This window comes from Pangasianodon hypophthalmus, chromosome 6, assembly GCF_027358585.1.
Source record: "Pangasianodon hypophthalmus isolate fPanHyp1 chromosome 6, fPanHyp1.pri, whole genome shotgun sequence".
Classification (NCBI taxonomy): Eukaryota; Metazoa; Chordata; class Actinopteri; order Siluriformes; family Pangasiidae; genus Pangasianodon; species Pangasianodon hypophthalmus.
In genome coordinates, this window is record NC_069715.1 from 7,538,370 (window position 1) to 7,558,537 (window position 20,168).

General features: G+C 38.6%; 1 protein-coding gene across 4 annotated transcripts in view; it reads right to left on the reverse strand.

The window, feature by feature from the left end:
* Positions 1-20,168, reverse strand: part of shank3a (SH3 and multiple ankyrin repeat domains 3a) — a 255,900-nt gene that overhangs the window by 18,127 nt on the left and 217,605 nt on the right. For all 4 annotated transcript variants that reach the window (XM_053235167.1, XM_034305464.2, XM_053235168.1 and 1 more), the window contains 2 exons: positions 8,985-9,060; positions 3,166-3,248 (listed from right to left, as the gene is read on the reverse strand). In XM_053235167.1, the coding sequence (XP_053091142.1) occupies positions 3,166-3,248; positions 8,985-9,060 (159 nt within the window). The remainder of the gene's footprint in view (positions 1-3,165; positions 3,249-8,984; positions 9,061-20,168) is intronic.

Here is a 20,168-nt window from a genome sequence, read left to right on the forward strand (position 1 = left end):
CTTCAGGACACCTGGCATGTCCTTCTTTAACATTTATACATGTTTGTAAGGCAAAGTCTGCATGAGTGGCCTCCCAAGTGGTGGACTGTGCTATCCTCTCAGATTCAGTCTGCATTATCTTCAAACTCCTCTTCAGATGGCTCCTTGCCCAAGCCTGATCTATAAACCTTTTATAGCAACACAATGTGTCTATCCATGTCTTGTAATGCAAATGCCTTTGTAGAATACTACAGCACTGACTAATCTACACTCACCGTCCACTTTATTAGGAACATTCAGCCAATCATGTGGCAGCTGCTCAATGCATAAAATCATGCAGATACAGGTCAGGAGTTTTAGTTAATGTTCATATCAAACATCAGAACGGGCTGATTTGTCCTGTCAGCCAAGAATAGGAATCTGAGGCATATTAGGAATATGGGAATAGGAATATTCACAAAAGCCTATTGTGTCTACTGTACAGTGATAGATATTCTCTCATTATTATTATTTGTAAATTTTATTATTATATGTCTTGCCATCTTATTGGTATGTGTGTAGTGGAAGCTTCATATCAAGTCAAATTCCCTGTGTGTGTGTGAGCACACTTGGCAATAAAAGCTTATTCTGATTCTGAAAACGACAAATTCTCAGCATTTGCGCATGAATAATATATATGTCTGTGTGTGTGTATGTATGTATGTATTTATAGAAATGAGTGTACAGTTGAATATACATACACAGCTTAGCTGTGCAGCAAAGTAATCTATAAATCAAACATTTTCATGAAACTGCCCACACATAAGTCAGTTTCTCTGCTCCGCCCATCATTTAACTAATTTGCATATCAGTATTTCCTGCTCACCCAAATAAAATGGCTCAACAAGGACAAATTAGAAACTGAAATCGATGTTCTATAAGTGCAGTCAATAGCACAAATGTACCTATAGCCAGAAACCCCAATTACAGCGCTTTCTCCTCTCCAGACTTGCCACTAGCTGGTTGCACAGGCTTACTGAAAGGGATCTTATATCGGCTCAGGAGCCATTCATCATCACGGGTTAGAAAATTAGACTGGTCTTGAAAGGTGCGTTCTCTCCTCAGTGCTTGATTTGTCAGGTCCTCCAGAAGGGCTAACACAGCCATTATTTATTATTATTTATATAAAATGTCTGTCTTGTACAGCCTAACTTATCCCTAATAAAACATAAATAAACAAGTTCAATGCAGAAGGTTGACCTAGATATTTGCCATTTACATATTTAAATTTTTTAAAGCAATCTTTATTTAAATTATTTACAGACTTTACATAACCTATAATTTGTTGTTATGGAAATGGAAACATTTTGCTTAAATAAAAGCCAGGACAGTAATTGCATGCTCTCTTTATTGCAGCACGCTGCCACAACCACTAGGAAAAGTTCGTACAACAGGTTGAACATCTGCTTTATTTTATGCACATATTCAAGACAAATTCTTGGTTTATAAATTGGTACTTTGATGTGAATTTTTACACATTTTACACCATTTTAAGATCAAATTCATGTATATAAATGTTTTAAAAATGAGGCCACAGGTGTTCCTAATAAAGTGGTCACTGAGTATATACTGTTATACACACCCAGGATATATATTTTTACACTCCTACCCTGAAAATATGTGTATTTGCCAAAAATCTCATAAAGCTGAGATTGTTTATCAGAGATTAAAAGAAAGTTTTGTGGAATGCTAATGATCAAGAATACAACATAAATTCAGTGTTGTTTCATATGTTGGAAATGTTATTCTGCCTCTCCCCCTAGCTAAAAAAAAAAAAAAATCACTCCTGTCTCGTGTTCTCCTGTGCAGTGCCGTCTTGTGGGAGGAATAGCAGTTATTTTTCTCTCTTCCTCCTGTGGGAATCAGGTCTCAGGATTCTCACAGACTTCCTATCCAAATGTCACCTTGTGAAAGTGTGAAGAAATCTGTTGCTGTTCCATGTAAACTCACTACTTCCTGTAATCAAGTAACTATAACTTTATTTGTAGTGACATGTTACCAGCAGAATCATGTGACTTGATTTTTGTTGTTTTGACTTTATTCTCCAACACAGTAAAAATCAAGTCACTGTCCAATTATTTACAGACCTCACAAGCCAGAACTCTAGCTACTGCTATGGATTCCAGTAGCTTTCAAGAACCTTTAAAGGAAGAGGGCATTTGAGTGACCCACCACAGACCATCTTTTTTTTTTTTTTTTTAAGTGACATGTAGGGTGAGGTAATTGTGGAAATCCTTGGAGGCTCCTGAGTGGTGCAACAGAAAAGAGTTTGCCCTATTATCGGGAGCTCGAAAGTACGAATCCCAACGATGTGTGGCTGGGAGTCTAGATAGCAAAATCTGCTGTGCTCTCTGGATGGAAGGGATGGCATACACTCTCTACCCTGCCAATCAGAGTGACACTAGCCAATCACAGGCATCTGTGAGCTATGTATGGGAAATTGGAAGAAAATCGCAGATTGGCAAATGCTGTGTCAGCAACGGCAAAAACTGGATGCAGTGAAACTCACAAATTATTTTCAATACAAGGATATTCTCATAGTCTCATTGTTATTTTGTTCAAAAGTTTGTTCCCCCAATGAAGTGATAAAAAACACCTGCATACATACAAAAGTACAGACAGCCAATGTAACTGCAAGATTCTGATAGTTGTGCCCTGTATGTAAACAATATAAATCATATGATCTATGGGTGGATTGTCTGAAACAGACTGCATGTTCAATTTCGTGTGATGGCGGATCAACATGAATATGACACCAATCTATCACAAGCCATCATGTCTTTGGGAGGAACGGTCATGAGAAAGACCCCCACACAGACTACTCTACCTACTGTGCCACCATACCAGACTGCCTTCATGTATGCAAATTCTGGCCATTCATTTAGTCAAGGATGCAGAGCTAGAATCTGAAGCAGCAGTGTGTCCTTCTAAGACTTATTTGAACACATCTGAACCATTTTTAGATATGGCTACACATGTTGTATATTCTACATGTCAATCAAACAAGCAACAAGCAGCCTGGGGTGATAAGCAGCTTCATTTGACTGTGATGTAAATGTGGTTGTAGTTTTCCATGTATGAAGGCATCATTCAGCCTAGCAGCAACCTGAGCATTGGTTGATAAGTGTAGATTCTGGTCATGCTTACCTTTTGCTCCCCGCAGGACAAAACCAAAACCTTCGTTCTCTTTCTTCTGCAGCATGGCATCTTTCTCCTCAATGACGTAATCACTGGTGAGGAGAGAGGACGGCATTTAGATCACAATCCAGCACCATTACTGCATAGCAGAACTCCAGGTACTGTCAAGTCCAAAATTTAAGAAGTAAAACACCCCTCCCGCTCTTCTGCTGATGAACCAATCAGGATAAAAGCTGTGTTAGAGAGGAAGACAATACGATGAAAAATGCCCAGGTGGTACTTTTAGACCCACTGCACTACTTCACTGCAGGCTCCATTACTGCATTAAGAGATTGGACAAAATGCTAATATCATCCTTTTCATACTATTAAAAACAAGAGTTAAAATGTAAGGGCAGTCACCCCAGTCAAATCCTTCTTTCCACTGAAAGCAGGTTGCCTTACTGTTCAGTATTATAGTGTTGTTTCTCCCTCTAATACTGAGACACACAGACACACACACTTTTATGGGGTATGCTCATTGCCTTGTGCATTACTGTTGCTAAGTAGTTCTTAAACCTTAAAGCCAGCCTTAACCTCAGCTATTTAAATAATTTTATTAAAACAGATATATGAGGACCAGCCAAAAACCAACCATCCTGTCATGTATTTCTATCATTATAGGGACATTTGGTTGGGATAGAAACCTGCAGACATACACACAGAGCCCACCCCTTTCTACTCCATCAGCAGCCATCTGTCTGGTTGTACAGAGATGACTAGAGTTGGATGCATTAGTGCACACAGCCGAGGCAGGTCTGTTTTTAGATCACTCACTCAGAGAGCGTAGACTCACTGTACAAACATGACCAACATCTCGCATCACACCAATAACTCATTTATAATGCACCAATTATTGCCCTGTATTAAAAAAATGTATGAGCAAATGTACAACTAACAAAATGTGTCTGTTCTACATAGACTCTTCTTCAATTACCTATGAATAAAATTTAATGTTTCAACTAATTATAGTCAGGATATGGTAGCTAATGCTAAAGGTCCTGTTTTCTTCCTGTTTGCTCAGAAAAAATTGGTTAGAAGAAACATATTGAGTGGCCAGTAGTGACATACTGAATGAAGAGAGTGCTTTTACATATTACTACTTCCTGTACACTACCTCATCCCCTTGTTTGATGGACAGCTTAAACGTACCTACGAAGCTTCTACTGTTCTGAAAAATGGACTTTTCTTGCTGTGTATTGGAAGCACTTAATGACAAAGCCTTAATGCTGTGTCTGCGAGTCATGGACCAGAACGACTGCTGAGTAAGGTGCTGCACTGATCACAACCTGACTACCATCTTTGTCATGGAGAATTATAATAATACTCTCTCTCTCTCTCTCTCTCTCTCTCTCTCTCTCTCTCTCTCTCTCTGGGGTGTTCATCACTGATGCATTAGAAATGACAAGAACATAATTGGGCAGTGAAGAATCAATTAGATCAATTACAGATGATTCCATTGCATTAGTGCCTCGGGGTAACAAGAGTGAGGCTGATGCCTTACAGGAGTCCAGATAAGACTTACATGCTGAGACGAGCTGCAGTTTACTTTCATTTCACAGAGGTGTTTTACAGTGAGTTCCTCACCATAATCCACAACAAGCAATACTTCAGGAAAAGAAACTAATTTGGCTATGGGTGACCAGTTAGCATAGTGTTATTATCATAAAGCTGTTTTTCATTTTAGGCTTTCACTCATTATTAGCAGTATTATAATTTAAGTAAAGTTTAACGCAGTGGGCAGGGAGGAATCACAGACCTATGAACAGGACTGGTGTAAAGAGCACTTTAATAATGGTAAGTCGTGGTACATAAATAAATTCTCATAAAAGATTTACAACACAAACACTGATCCGGCATGTTAACACATTTCTAAAGTGTACTGGAACACTGGAACAGCAACAACAATGTTGGATGTGCTGTTTACACGATTCCAAGTGCTAGAGAGGAGGAAAAAAGTCGATCTACTCCCTAGGCCTCTTGAATGGACAAGGAGGTTTCAGGAAGTTTAGAATTGTTCCATTATTTATTATATTTGCTCATATTCAGGGAAATATGCACTGTATTTTCAGAAGCTGGTTCTTGAGCTACTGGATGGATTCTAGGGCCCTGTGGGGTACAGAAGGGCACGGTATGGGCTCAGGGGTCCAGGGACAGACAATATTTCTTCATTTATTTCAAGTTATGCTTGCCGTCAATTGGGAAATTGGGGCCATTTATCTATCTTTATAATGTTTAAATTCTCAGTAGATTATCCTGAGGTCTCAGGCCTTCAACACCCCTTGCAGTGTGAGGTCCATGGGCATTGGTCCCATTGGCCTGCTCCATTATCCGTGATGGATGATGGATCAGGGTTATATATTTCTCCTTAGTTACAGAAAACCTACACAGAAAACAACTAAAACACTAGCTTTCACTCATAATAAACTCTAGTCCTACCTAAATATTCATGGCTGATCATTGGTATATGTTTTAATTTTTTTTTTCTAAACGTATGCTGCTTTTATCCATTTGTCCACAAGAGGGTGTTTCCAAATCACTATATCCAGTGTGCTCAACTTAACCAACAGAGCAGACTGAGCAGACCACTAACGTGAATATAATATTACTTCATACAGAAAGGAGGTCATGCTATTAGTTATAAGTTAGTACCAAAATCACAGTATTTTATAAACTGTTTGTGCTTCTTCATATTGATAACATTTATTCACTCCACTAGTAAATGCTGATTCATATGGTCCACTAGGATTTTGTTTATATTCCATTGACAAAATGTGTAAACATCTAATGCATATTGGCAAATATCCATAACATCCATATTGGTATTGATTTCTAAAATCTTCATTAACTCAATGTGCAAACAATTACACAAATATACACTAATCCCCTACAAACACACAGTTGTCAATGTATTATTTGCTAGTACCTAATAAACTACAAAACCTGTGTACATGCAGCTACAGGAATTCCCCTTCATTCAACACATACATACGCCCCAGACGCTGGATAGTTAAAGAAATACTCAGTACAATATACATCAGTATGTGTAATTATCCAAAACTCAAACCTCACTTATAATAATGAATATCTAGGGGTATCTATCAAGGCCATTAAGTAAGGAATAAAACACTTGGGTGTGTGCTCATATATGAATGAATATGTATCCACACTGCAGTGGTGTATTGTGAACCAGTGCAAAACCTAGTGGATTATTTTCCTATAACAGCACATCCTAAAGTGTTCTATGCCTCTTATACCACAGCAATTTGCACAAGATTACAATTTTTAATTGAATATAATAAATGACATGCCACACCTTTAACTGTTTATAGTTACATTTAATGTTAATTTATTAATTAATGTTAATGTTGTTTTTTTTTTTTACCAAAGAAACCAAAGAAAGTCCTGAAGACTTTCCCATGGTAGCAAACTTATTTTTACAAAGCTCTGACATTTGAGACTTCCAATGTTAATAAACATCTAATCAGAAAGTTTTACCATATCAGTGAGTGTACATTTTTTTGCTCAGTAACAGTACATTTTTAATCTATTTATAACTAGCCTTTGACTTTTACAGTGTCCACCATGTAGGTCCATATGAAAGAGTTACTATTAGCTGTATTAGAACAAGCTCATTAATATAAACTTGTAATTTGCCTTGCAGCACGCACTACTGCCAAAACTGCTGTTATAGAAAATTAATTAACTTCTGACCAATCAGATTCAAAAATTCAACAGCACTGCGGTATAATAACCACTTACAATCTTGACTATATAACAGAAATACAAACCTACAATCGTTACACTCTAACAATAAATGTCTTAGGATGAGATAGAGGTGTGTATTTTCTGTTTCCCAAAATATTAGCAAATTTAAACCTTAGCAACTCTGACCAGGCTAAAGCAGTTGCTGAAGATGTATGAATCAATGAATGAATGAAAGAATGAACATGGTAAATGCATCATACTGAATGAGTACACAGTAAGCTCCCATATTAATGAACATGGCCTTTCTTTGTCCCACAAGCTTCATATCTGACAGCACTTTTCTGTCTGCATGAAAGTAAAAAACGCCCGCTCACGTGGCTTTTTGCTGGGTCCCATGGGGTCCCAGGCCTGATGCCACCTCTAGTCTGAGACAGACATGACAGAAAGTCTTATAAAAGCTGTTCTTATGAAGTTTTACCTAGGGCACTAGAGCAATACAGTAAAAAGTCATTACGTGGTTACACTGGTTTTGTTGAATTCATGCATAATCATGTAACTCAAACAATAAATTACACTGCAAAAAATATCTAGCAAGTACAACTGCTGCATTATAGGCGAATTCAGCTAATGTTTCACTTTATTACACTGTATTTAAACAAATATAAAATGACTAGCCTATTTCTAGATATTTTTAATCATTTCATGTTTGTCTTAGATAACTCAACTTATTTCTAAAAAGAAGCAGAATTATGCCAATAGAATAAGTCAATTTAAGCAAGAAATTAGTAAATATGTCTAGAAATAGGCCTAATGGTCTTCTATTTGTTATATAACAATCTCATAGTGAGAAATATTAGATATTTTTTTCCTTTATACAAGATACCTTCACTTACATCAGTTTTGCACTGTATTTGAATAATAATTATCTTTCACTGAAGAATTTATGAAAACTACTAAAGCATGTATTACATAATCTTTTATTGACCCAACAACTGACCTTAGACTTTCATTATACTGTGAGTTTGTTTTGAGTAAACAAGTTTTCTGTTTTGTTATATCAGTACATACAAAAAAATTATTGGTCATGTTAATCTCCCACATATCACAGATGCAGATATAGATTCAGTTGAAAAATGGAAGTGTATTACTGTATAACCATCACTCGTGCTCTCTATTTGTCATTTTATCAGTTAATTACACCATTCTACCGCTCATCCAGACCAGCCTCCACCCTGGGGTCTAGGACCCTGGAGAATCTTTCTGCATGCTAGTTAAAGTTGCAGCCTAGCTTATGTCAATTAAGAGATGCCTAGAAGCAGCTGGAGCTTCTGTGATGTACTAAGCTAATCAATAAAAAGCCGTGTCACTACGATTGAGTGTTCAGAGCATGTGAGTGGCACTGAGGAGCGAGCCACACTCTTAAAGCACAGTCCGGAGGCAAGCTTGTTTGCTGTTTGTTGTTTGCTGTTGTCATGCTGACTGAGTGAGGGAAGATGGATGGAGTGGAGATGTGCAGTTTGACAGAGAGACTCCAGTCATTAATCCTCTCTCTCTCTCTCGCTCTCTCCACATTGCTACTTAAATCACTCCATCCCTGTCTCATCTCCTCATTCCAGTCAAAATCACTTCTTCCTTATCTCGTTCAAGTGTTAGAGAATGGTCTCTTATGGCATGCCTTAAGACATTCTGTGTGTATAAATTCTCTTTGATGAATTTCATATAGCTTCTTTGATCTAATACTAGAAATTAAGTAAGGTAATTCTCAGAGCAGTAGCCATCATTAACACGAGAAAAGTGTCATTAATATAATAAATTGAATTTAGTAGATGGAGATAATATATGTAATAATGATACTATATGATACTGACAAATGATGGCTCTAAGGAGCAGAATCACCTTTTGTAAAACCTTCTTCAACCTCTAGATGGCAGAAGAGGCTTGGACACAGACTACATAAACTTATAGATCAGATACTACTGCTATCTATTATCATGCTCAGATGCATTTCACACTGTACTATGTATGCGCACACACACACACACACACACACACACACACACACACACAGAGTTATCAACCTACCTGTACGAGGTAAAGTTGTCATAGGAGCCCACAGTGTAGTGTCTGAACAGCCTCTTCGTACGATCCTCTCTTGTTTCTGGAAGACAAAACATTTTCAAATCCAACTCAAACATATTAACTATCAAATCCTAAATCTGTGTATGCATGCAATCTTGTCTGCCTGATTGGCAGGTTTTTAAGATTGCATGGGTATGAGGGTATGTGTGTTTGCTAGTGTGTGCAGAAGTGAAAGAAGTGGCTCATTAATCCTGAAGCAGAGCGTCTGGTTAATAAGCCTGGCATCTTAAGTCTTGCTAGATTTATGTGATTAGACTTTGGGCTAGAAATCAATGCTCTGCTCCCCTGCAGAAGGACAATCTGCTACGTACACTTGCAGCCACACACACACATATATACACACAAACACAACATGCCCTCTTTCACATGTGACTCACCAAAGCAAGCATACTAAGACTCACTTGGTGGGTACAGGGTTTAATCTTTACCTGTGAGAGCGTAACAGGTACAGATCTACGCTAGAGATGAATATTTATTTAATATTTTTAGGTGACTATGATGTTTGTTTGAGAGTTATACGGCTGTCACTGTATGATACTGCAAATTCCACTGGTGTCTTCAAAAGAGATGACATTTTCTGAATATCAGAATGAACAAAATGATGTTACATGTCATGTATCTCTGGGCAAAATCAGATCAGATAGAGACTCAGCAATAATGTCACCTCAGGCAAGCACAGACTATGGTGTGATCTCTGTCATAGCAGAGGTGAGAAGGTAATGGCAAGAGAGGCAGGGAGATAAATAGATAGATAAGTGAGCACTGCATGAGGAAAGTCATAGATAAGCATTTAAAGAAAGTAATACACATATATGCATACTTTTCCCATCTGTACACTGAGCAAGAGTAATGCAGTCATTCATCATTTTTTGGAGAAAGAGCGAGCCAGCTAGGGACAGGAACAAAAACAGAGCTACAGTGACAGAGAGATTTTTAAGGCATATTGTAATAGACAATACACTGCTAAAGTGCAATCAGTGTTCAGTTATCAGTTAACATTAAACATTACAGTAGCACTTTATTTCACAACACTGTGCATACATAGTATTGTAAGGTAAAGTCCAACCTGAAGCACATGTAGGCACTGAAATACTGAAATTAGTGTGTGTTTAGTGATCTAGTGCTAATTTGTTGGTTGATGCTGTGTTCTTGTTATTCCAGTGAGAAGACATCACAGCAGGACACTGCCAGTACAGTCAGAACGGCATTCAATAGTAAAAAAAAAAAATAGTTTGAAACATAAGAGACAAAGTTTCACTGTTTCACACAGTTGTGTCGACGGCAGTGGTTGCTCAGTGGTTAAGGCTTTAACCCTCAACTGCTTAAGCGTATCCTGTTGAAATTGTAAGCTGCTTCGAATAAATGCATCAGCTAAATGAGGTAAATGTAAAATGTATTAAATACATAAATATGACACTATTAATTAATTGACTGTATCACTCCTTTAAAGTTCACAGAAAAGGTTTTTATTATTATTATTTTTTGCATAGAGCACAATGAATTAATAAAAAATTGTTAATATTTTATTTATTTAACAAATCAATAAAATAGCCTATGTCATGTGCACGCGTTATGATTTCATGACCTGAAATTAGTTACTGATGGACATATTAAATTGCAAATCATTCAGGATGGCTTTTTCTTTTAATGTGTAAGTAAGTGACAATTACAAGTAATTTCTAAAAACATAGTTTGCACATTGTTTTCTGAAGTACATAGAAAGTAATGTGAATACTATTTTTTTTTTTTAAACCACAGTACTTGGTACCACAATACAATATTTTACTCAGAATTACATTTAAGAACTACATGATTACTTATATTCTGAGAAATTATTGCACTATATCCCCAATTATAGACAACATATGTTATATGTCAATATTTACATGAATATCCAACTTGCAGGAGATATAAGTACCAGGCATTACCTGAAATTAATAAGCGTTAACCTGTCAAACAACAGGTACATATACTAATAGAAAATACTAGAAGTGCTAACAAAGGCCTTTACAGTACACCAGCCCAGGAAACAAGGTTAGGTCAATTAGGGTTAAAGTATATTCCTGAATCATACTGTGTTTTCTGATCGCCTGCAGCTTTTTGGCAACTGCTGTCATACTGTATCAGGATTAAGGACTGAGATTAAGAGTTCCTGCAGCACAGCTGAGACTCATTCACTCCAGATGGCAAAAGAACAATCAGGACTGAGGGCAAAATCAAATACACACACACACACACACACACACACACACACACACACACACGCCTGCGTCTGAACACACAACAGAAAGAAGATCATAAAAGCGAGCAGAAAGTGGCATTTCAGAGTGCCACAGGAATCTGTCACTCCCCAAAGCGCCCATTAGCAGCCAGTGTTCAGAAACAAAACACAAACAGACATGGCTGCAAACCTGCTCATTCAAATTATAGCCAATCACTTATCCACAACTATCTTTACCCTGCTTGGGTTCTCTCAAACCCCTGTTCCCTGTACACTACAAGTAAACATATAATGCTTCTGGAAAATAATAGTAAAAACCTGTACTGGTTATTTCTTGGTGCTTTGGTAGTGGTTAATAATGATTTTTTGTGTTTTTACACTGTCAAGGGTCTTAATGGGTTAACTGGTGACTTGTGACAGATTCTACAGTAAGATAAAGGCCTCTGATGTTGACCTTGAGACAACAGTTTGTGGTTTAATGGTGATTTAGTGGACCTAACAGACGTATTATTTGCATGTATAATAACCCTGACTTGTACAGCGCTTATATATAGCATTAACTGTTCTCTATAGTACTGGCAATTATTCCATTAGGATGCAACAATTAATTATACACAGAGTATATCCTGGATCTGTGTCTGTATCTGAATCATTTTTCAACATCTTATGCTTTTAGAGGTCAGATTACAGAAAAGTTATAATTTTATATGCATAAAACATGCTTTAAGGCTTAATGGCGCATTGCAATTGCTTACATTTAATATTTTGTAAAAAGCTAGTGTAACTACATATATAGATGGTAGTTAAGAATATAATTAGGACTTAGCAACAAGCTATGGCATCGCCGGGGATGCCTCTGCCGCCAGCAAGTCTAGTGCTTCTCGTTACTAATCTGTATGCCTCAAATACCCTTAAAATATATTTTAATCAGGAAGGAAGCTATTCAAGAAAAACTATTTCAGACATTTAACCTTGCTGTGACCTTGTTTGGATCAATTCCAAAGTCTAATCAGTTCATCTGCTGGTTGCAATAATAACTGAACATAAATCCTACAAACATTCAATCACTTGTTCTTGCGACATCACATTAACGAGAATCTTAGATGGTTGGACAGACAGACAACTCAAAAACATAATGCCACCACCTAGTGGTGGAGGGTTAAAAATGTATTAATTACAATAATGGGAAACTCCTCCACTAGATCAGGAGAAACAGTTCCATAATAGGAAAATAAAGTATAGCCACTATTACACCATGTAATCCCATATAAAGTACTTTGGAACTATTGGAACCCTTTATGAAATAAAATAACGAACACCATTAAAATCTAAAGAAATAAATCTGCAACGGAACCAGTACATCCAAAGGGGGTAAGATCTACAAGATCCTAGATTTAAAAACATACAAATCTGAGTGCACTGCAATGTGTCGCCATGGCACAAACAGCAGCAGAAGAAAATAAAAGGAAAATAGGGTTCTTCAAGGGTTCATTGAATAATTAATGGTTCTTAGCTTCCATAACTGTTCTATTTGGAATCTGTTTCTAATAAGGAAACATTCTGGTTTATCTACATAAAACCATTACGGGTTCCCACAGAACAACAACTAAAGAACCCTTAAAGGTTCTAAGAGTGTAGTTCGGCACAGAACGTCCTCTATTCTTCCACTGTTATTAAGCAGAGTGTGGAGAGTTCTGAAACTTTATGAAATAGTGACATTTCCATCTTTTTTGTCTCACTTCCAAGACATCTCTCCCTGCATATTCCTTATTTATGGCCTGATACTGGCCACTTTTTCCCTGAAGCATATAGGACACAGATCCTAAATCATCATCATCATTTAAGTAAATGCATCTCTGAACCCTGTGAGCATCTGTGCCAGTGTGAAAATACTGGAGAGCCAGCAAAGTGCAGATGGATCTCTCAGGCTCCATCTTGAGCTGATATATCAAATCAGCTAACAGGCATATTAATGCATGAAGAACTGCAAAAGACTTTCAGATTTTTATTAAAACCAACCCCAAATTGTTGATCAAATTTTGCCTCAGCAGACAAGAAACTGCACTTAAATTCACAGTATTCTATGACCATTTAAAAAAAAAGCCACTGTCATTTTCAGTATATGATCCATGATATGACAGTGGTGTAGTTTGGATAAGTTAACCATAAAGTCTCATAAACCTCCCTTTAAACAGAGAATAGTAAGCCATTTGTTGGTCTTTGGAGATCAGTGGTATCCAATCTTATCTGCAAACCTGCAGCCACAGCAGCCCTTTGTGGATAAAATTTTACACCTCTGTAGATTATAGTACACAAGTAAAGACAAAGCAGACTCCTGTTAAATTATCTAAAGTGAATAAAGTTGTTCTAAAAGTCATATGTCCTGTTCCATACAGTCTTCTTCTCTCTGTAGAAACCTGTCCCTGAGAATTCACTCACTAAGCAGTGCTCGTCCTGCAAAGCCTGTTACTGAAGGACAAAGTTCCTCTTTGCTGAAGGAGAATGCTAAATGCTGACAGATCCGCTGAACTCTCCAACCTCTCACTTGATTGGCCATTACTAAACAGCTGTGTGTATATTTGCGTGTTGAGGCCATTAATGTACTGGCTACACCCAAACCCTCGGATTAACCTCATCAAGCAAAACAGATTTGTCTGGCTCTCTAAACTCTTCATATAAAATCAAATTCTGTCCAATAATACAGCTCAAGATTTGTCATCATGTGGTCATGTCCCCAAAAGAAGAGGCACACACACACACTCACACACAGGGTGCAGTATATGGGTCAGAGCAGCAGCGTGATGTCTGCTCTCTCTCCATGGTTGATAATGATGTTCAGGCTCAGAGCTGATACTGATGTGATTTCTGTATCACCTCTTTCCCGTCACCGTCTCTCTCCTCTATCTCTCACCCCATCCTTCATGCTTTTACTTAATCTCACAATTTTTTCTTACCAGGCAGCGTGCATCTCTATAGCCTCTGCTTGCCCTGTGCCGAGTCAACCCAGTTCTGTGGCGAGATTTGAGGACGGATTAGCCGGTCAGATCTGAACCGTGCATTTGACCGTTTCACTTGATGTTTTCAGAAGTAATAAAAAGGGACTTATAAATGGAGAGACCTTGGAGAGGTGATAGTGAAGACATGAGGGAAATATTCCTTTCTTTCCTAGACACAAGATGGGATAAAGTGTTGAGAAATGTTTTATTTCTCCAAGAACAGCACTGACAATTTTATAATAAGAAACAGACAGTTTGAACTGCATTAACAGTGGAGTTAAGCGTGCATAGTCAGGAGTTAATATCAAAATTACACACGTCTGTATTCAGACCTGAGACTTTATTGTGCAAAAGATAGGATGTGCTGTATCAAGTGCTATTTCATAGGCTTGCACCCAACTGAGAAATTTGCTTGAATGATCAATGACTAGGATTCTTTCTACGTCCTGATCATATCAATCAGTCTTGCTATACAGTATTAGACTACTATCAAAAGTTCATTTGAATCTTTGCCTTCTTCTTACCTGCCTGGACTTAAAGGAAAGTTGTTCTTAAAACTAGTGGTCTAGGTACACCTGAAAAACTCTTGTCCCTAAAGCTCTAAACAACAAAAAAATGGCAACCTCACAAGCGTGAACTGCATGCAAGTAATTTTATTACACTGAAAGGGTTGCCTAGAAATTCAAGTTAAGCACCTTTGAATACAGTGAACTACATAAATACTGACATAACTTTTTCTGAAACAGCCCTAACATAGCAACTATCAATCAAAATACGATCTAAAAACACTTTTAACCAAAAAAAAAAAACCAATTTATTCACTTCTACATGACATTCTTTCCTTTATGATTTTGCCTAGACATAACACTAGGTGTCTTATCCAGCTCAGACTATTTATTATAAAGAAATCTACATGGCACTCTGTGGTAAAGTGTTTTTTTTTTGTGCTGCATGACAATATGGTTAGTGTGTTAGTGTGTGTATGTCCAGGAGAGCCAAAGGCCAGGTTGTTATACCATCAGACATAACATCATGGTTATGCTGGAGGCACAGCAACACAATAAAACACAATCAGTCCAGAGCACTGTAGCTGCAGGGTGTGACACTGAGTTATGACCCAGCAGACACAGTCAGACACAACACGACCTATAGAGCTGAACAGAGAGTGCCACTTTCTCATCCGCCATGGTTCCAGAAATATCTCTGCCTTTCTTCAATTTAAAGTTTAAAGTGTCAGAGCAAACCAACCAGCTACAGCTGTTGTTGTTCTTCTTTCGGCTGCTCCCGTTAAGGGTCGCCACAGCGGATCACTGGTCCGCATATTTGATGTGGCACAGTTTTTACATCGGATGCCCTTCCTGATGCAACCCTCCTCAATTTTGTCTGGGCTTGGGACCGGCACTGGGAGTGCACTGTCGTGTGCAACCCCAGTGGCTGGGGTCGGTTCCCTGGCCAGGAACTGAACCCAGGCTGTGGAGGTGAGAGCGCCGAGGCCTAACCATTAGTCTTCCAGGGACCCCTAAACCAACCACCTACAGTTAACACATTTTTTTTTTTTTTTTAAAAAAAAAGCAATGTTAAAATCAGACTGGCATATGGCTTCTAGATAGAGACAGATGGACAGATAGAGAGACAGACATATAAATACATAGACAGATTTACTTTATTGATGCACAAAGGAGAACTGTGGGCACTACAGTAACATTTATCCAATTATCCAGTCAATCGGTTGCACAATGCATAAAATCATGCAGATACAGGTAAAGAGCTTCAGTTAATGTCAAGTCAAGTCAAGAAGATACATCAGAACGAAATGTCGTTTCTCCATTACCACAGTGCAACACAGAACAGTACGCAATACTACCTAAACTGCACTACACACCAGTGTGAGACGGGTGAGACAATAAAGACACAGAACAGAACAACAGACACACAGGACAGTAAATACACAGAAATAATAAATACACAGGGCTGTGAGCTGTAAACTATTTTGTAGAGTCACAGCAATAAGTATAGCAGCAGTTCCATAATAAAAGTGACTGATGCAGATTTGTAAGGTGCAGGTGTGCAATGTTTTTGAGTCATACTGGGTTAGGTGATTGACTAGCCCAATCATCGTTGGGAGCATTGGGAGGCAGCAGGGTGTTGAGTAATCTGACTGCCTCAGGGAAGAAACTGTTGCGAAGTCTGCTGGTGGTGGCGCGGATGCTCCTGTACCTTCTGCCAGATGGCACGAGGGTGAAGAGGGTGAGAGGGGTGAGGGGGTCATCTGCAATGCTGGTGGATTTGCGGATGCAGCGGTTGTTGTATGAGGCATTGATGGTGGGCAGAGAGACTCTGATGATCTTTTCAGCTGTTCTCACAATTCGCTGTAGGGTGTTGCGGTCAGAGGCTGTGCAGTTCCCGTACCGCACGGTGAGACAGCTGGTCAGGACGCTCTCTATCTTCCCTCTGTATAAGGTGGTGAGGATGGCAGGGGGGAGTTTAGCTCTCTTCATCCACCGTAGGAAGTGGAGGCACTGCTGGGCCTTTTTGGCTACGCAGGTGGTGTTGAGAGTCCAGGAGAGGTCCTCTGTCATGTGCACGCCAAGAAACTTGGAGCTTTTGACTCTCTCCACAGTTGATGTGCAGTGGTGAGTGGTCTACGTGGGTCCTCCTGAAGTCAACAATCATCTCTTTAGTCTTATCAACATTAAGAGATAGATTATTGTCTCCACACCATTCTGCGAGCTAGTTCTCCTCCTCTCTGTACGTTGACTCATTATTGTTGCTGATGAGGCTCACAACTGTAGTGTCATCAGCAAACTTGATGATGTGATTTGAACTGTACTTTGCAGCACAGTCATGAGTCAGCAGGGTAAACAGCAGTGGACTGAGCACACAGCCCTGGGGAACGCCGGTGTTCAGTGTTGTGATGCTGGAGGTGGAGTTGCCAATAGTGATGGACTAGGGTCTCCCAGTGAAAAAGTCCAGAATCCATTTGCAGAGGAAAGTGTTCAAACCCAGCAGGTTCAGCTTTGTAAATCAGTTTCTGTGGGATGATTGTGTTGATTGCTGAAGTGATGTCTATGAACAGAATCAAACATCAGAACGGTGAAAAATGTGACCTCATGACTATGATCATGGTTGTTGGTACCAGACGGGCTCATTAGAAATTACTGATCTCCTGAGATTTTCATGCACAACAGTCTCTAGAGATTACACAGAATGGGGTGGAAAAAAAAGCATCCAATGAGTGGTAGTTCTGCGGCTGGAAATGCTTTGTTGATGAGAGGGGTCAGAGGAGAATGGCCAGACTGGTTCGAGCTGACAAGAAGGCTACAGTAATTGATTTAATCACAATTTACAACCATGGTGAGCAGAAAAGCATCTCAGAATTCACAGCACAATGAATACTGAGGCAGATGGGCTACAGCAGAAGACCATTTTGGGTTCCACTCCTGTCAGCCAAGAACTGGAATCTGAGGCTACATTGGACACAGGATGACAGAAACTGGACACTGTTTCACTGGAAAAAGACCAGGTGATATTTTTCTATATTGATCTATAGTGATCTATATTTTACAGGATCATATAGTTATTACTTAACAGTTTTCTAGTCATGCTAAGCCAATCTTAATGTTTAAGCTAAACTTACACATTGTTATTAATCATAATGATTATACTTTACACTCAATCAGCAGATACACATATGGTACCCACTAGTGTTAAAACAAACATGCACTCTGCACATATACATTCATGATTGTTCCAGCATTTTTCAGAAGCAAGGTTTACTGCCCTATTTCTTTTCTTTTTTTTTTCATAAAGTCACACTACATAGAAACAGCTCACTGCTCCAAAAATGCTGTTTAATTTCATATGTATGTATCTGGCAGACATTCTTATCCAATAGCAAGGCAGAGTTCAATTTAAGAATATAGCTTATTAGTTTAGGACCTTTCCCAAAGACCCAACAGTGGCCTTCGCAGCCAAAATACTGTGAGAACTTCGCAAATACTCACAGAGTCTCTGTCGCCACTAAGTGCTAGTACACTGAGTAACCTGGAGCCTATAGCTTCAGAAAACCTTTTTCTTGCCTTCATAACCATGTGTGTAGAAGAGCAATTCATCAATGTGGATCAGCTTTCAAACTATTGGCCAGTATCATGGAAAAGGTTGTAACTCAGCAATTAAGCTCATACTTATACATAAGCTCATACTTATACATACATAGTGCAGCATTTGATTCTGTATATCACAATATTCTTCTAGCCAGTCTAGAAAATTTTGTTACTGTTAAGGGAACAGCTCTTCTCTGGTTTAGCTCTTGTCTGACTGATCATTAACAGTGTCTAAATGTTAATGGTGACTTCTCTATGCATACAAATGTAAAGTTTGTATGCATATGTGTTCTCTGTTTTGGTTCAATTATGCACCTTAATAATGTTTCCCTACAATTATGTTCCTCTAATTAAAGGTATGCAAGATGAAGACTTGAGAGTGCCACCAGTGATACAAAGCCATAATCTTACTCCTTAACATACAATTGGTCTAAAAAATGTAAACCCTTAAAACCCTGTTTTAATACCCATTTTTATTTTTATACGCAATGTTTTCTCTTTCCTCTTTCTCTCATCGGTCAGTAAGGGCATTTTTTTTCAAATACAGAGGAGGTGTGTTTATGGGAGCATGACTAAGGGAAGGTGGAAGGGAGGGGGAGACTGGCACGGAGAGGGAGACAGTTTTGCATGGTTTGCTATTTTTATAGAGGACAATGGGACAGGAATAAACTTCAGCACTATTAATAGCGCAAACAGCAGAGTGTTACTACAGGCCTCCTACTGCCTTTTTAATGCAGCTCTACAGGCAGAAGAACTCACACACACCTGGCTAGTGAGCACACTGTGTGTGTTTGTGTGTGTGTGTGAGAGAGAGAGTGAGACAGAGAGAGAGAGAGAGGGAGAGTATCTTTGTGTATGTTACTGTATTAGTGTATATCCTTTTCATAGTCTGCTCATTTCTGTGAGGTTCAGTTAGTAAAAGCTTGGTACCCAAGCATGTCCTAACACACACACACACACACACACACTCAGAGAGGTGACACAAAGGACATCATGCTAATCTAACTTATTTTCAGCTAAATACTCAGAATTCATCACACACGGACTCAAAGCACAAAATCAATGACTGGCTACTCAAACTAAAACACGTTGCATAAAAAGTGAGTAATTAAGGAGTGTGTGTGTGCATGTGTCAGTGTGTGTGTGTGGGTGTGTGTGTGTGTGTGTGTGAGAGAGAGAGAGAGAGAGAGAGAGAGAGACAGAGAAGAAAAAAGGCATCCTGCCTCATTAACACACAAATTTACATACCATAATATTTTATACTCATGTACTGTAATCAGAATTAAACAGATTCTTTAAACATTTACATCCCAAACTCTCTGTTTACCCAAAGTCATTTCATTTAATCTGATTTAGAAGTGTGTATTGTGTGTGTTGCAAATCCTCTTGGCTCTAAGGATTAAAAGATTCTGTAATTGCAGCTTAAAGGCTGAATCTGTGTTAAGATAAAGTATCTGCTATCAAGACAACACACACACACACACAGATAAGAAAGAACATGTGCACACAGCAGTGTAGCTATCACATGAAAGTTAGAAGTTACTGAAAACTGTGGAATTCCCATATGAGAGACATTGAAAGACAGAGAGAGGGGGAAGCATGTGGGTTTGTATGTAAGCTGTCATACTGGGGACTTCATTATATTACCAGCATGCGTGCACACACACACGAACCAAAAGAAGGAAGTGCAGGAGAGGGAGTTTCTCCAGCCAAACTCCCAAAATGAGACTAAATATAGAACAGACCCTATTTGGGTGATTCATAGAAGAATGAGTCATCCAGTGAGGCGTGGGAGGAAAGAGAACAA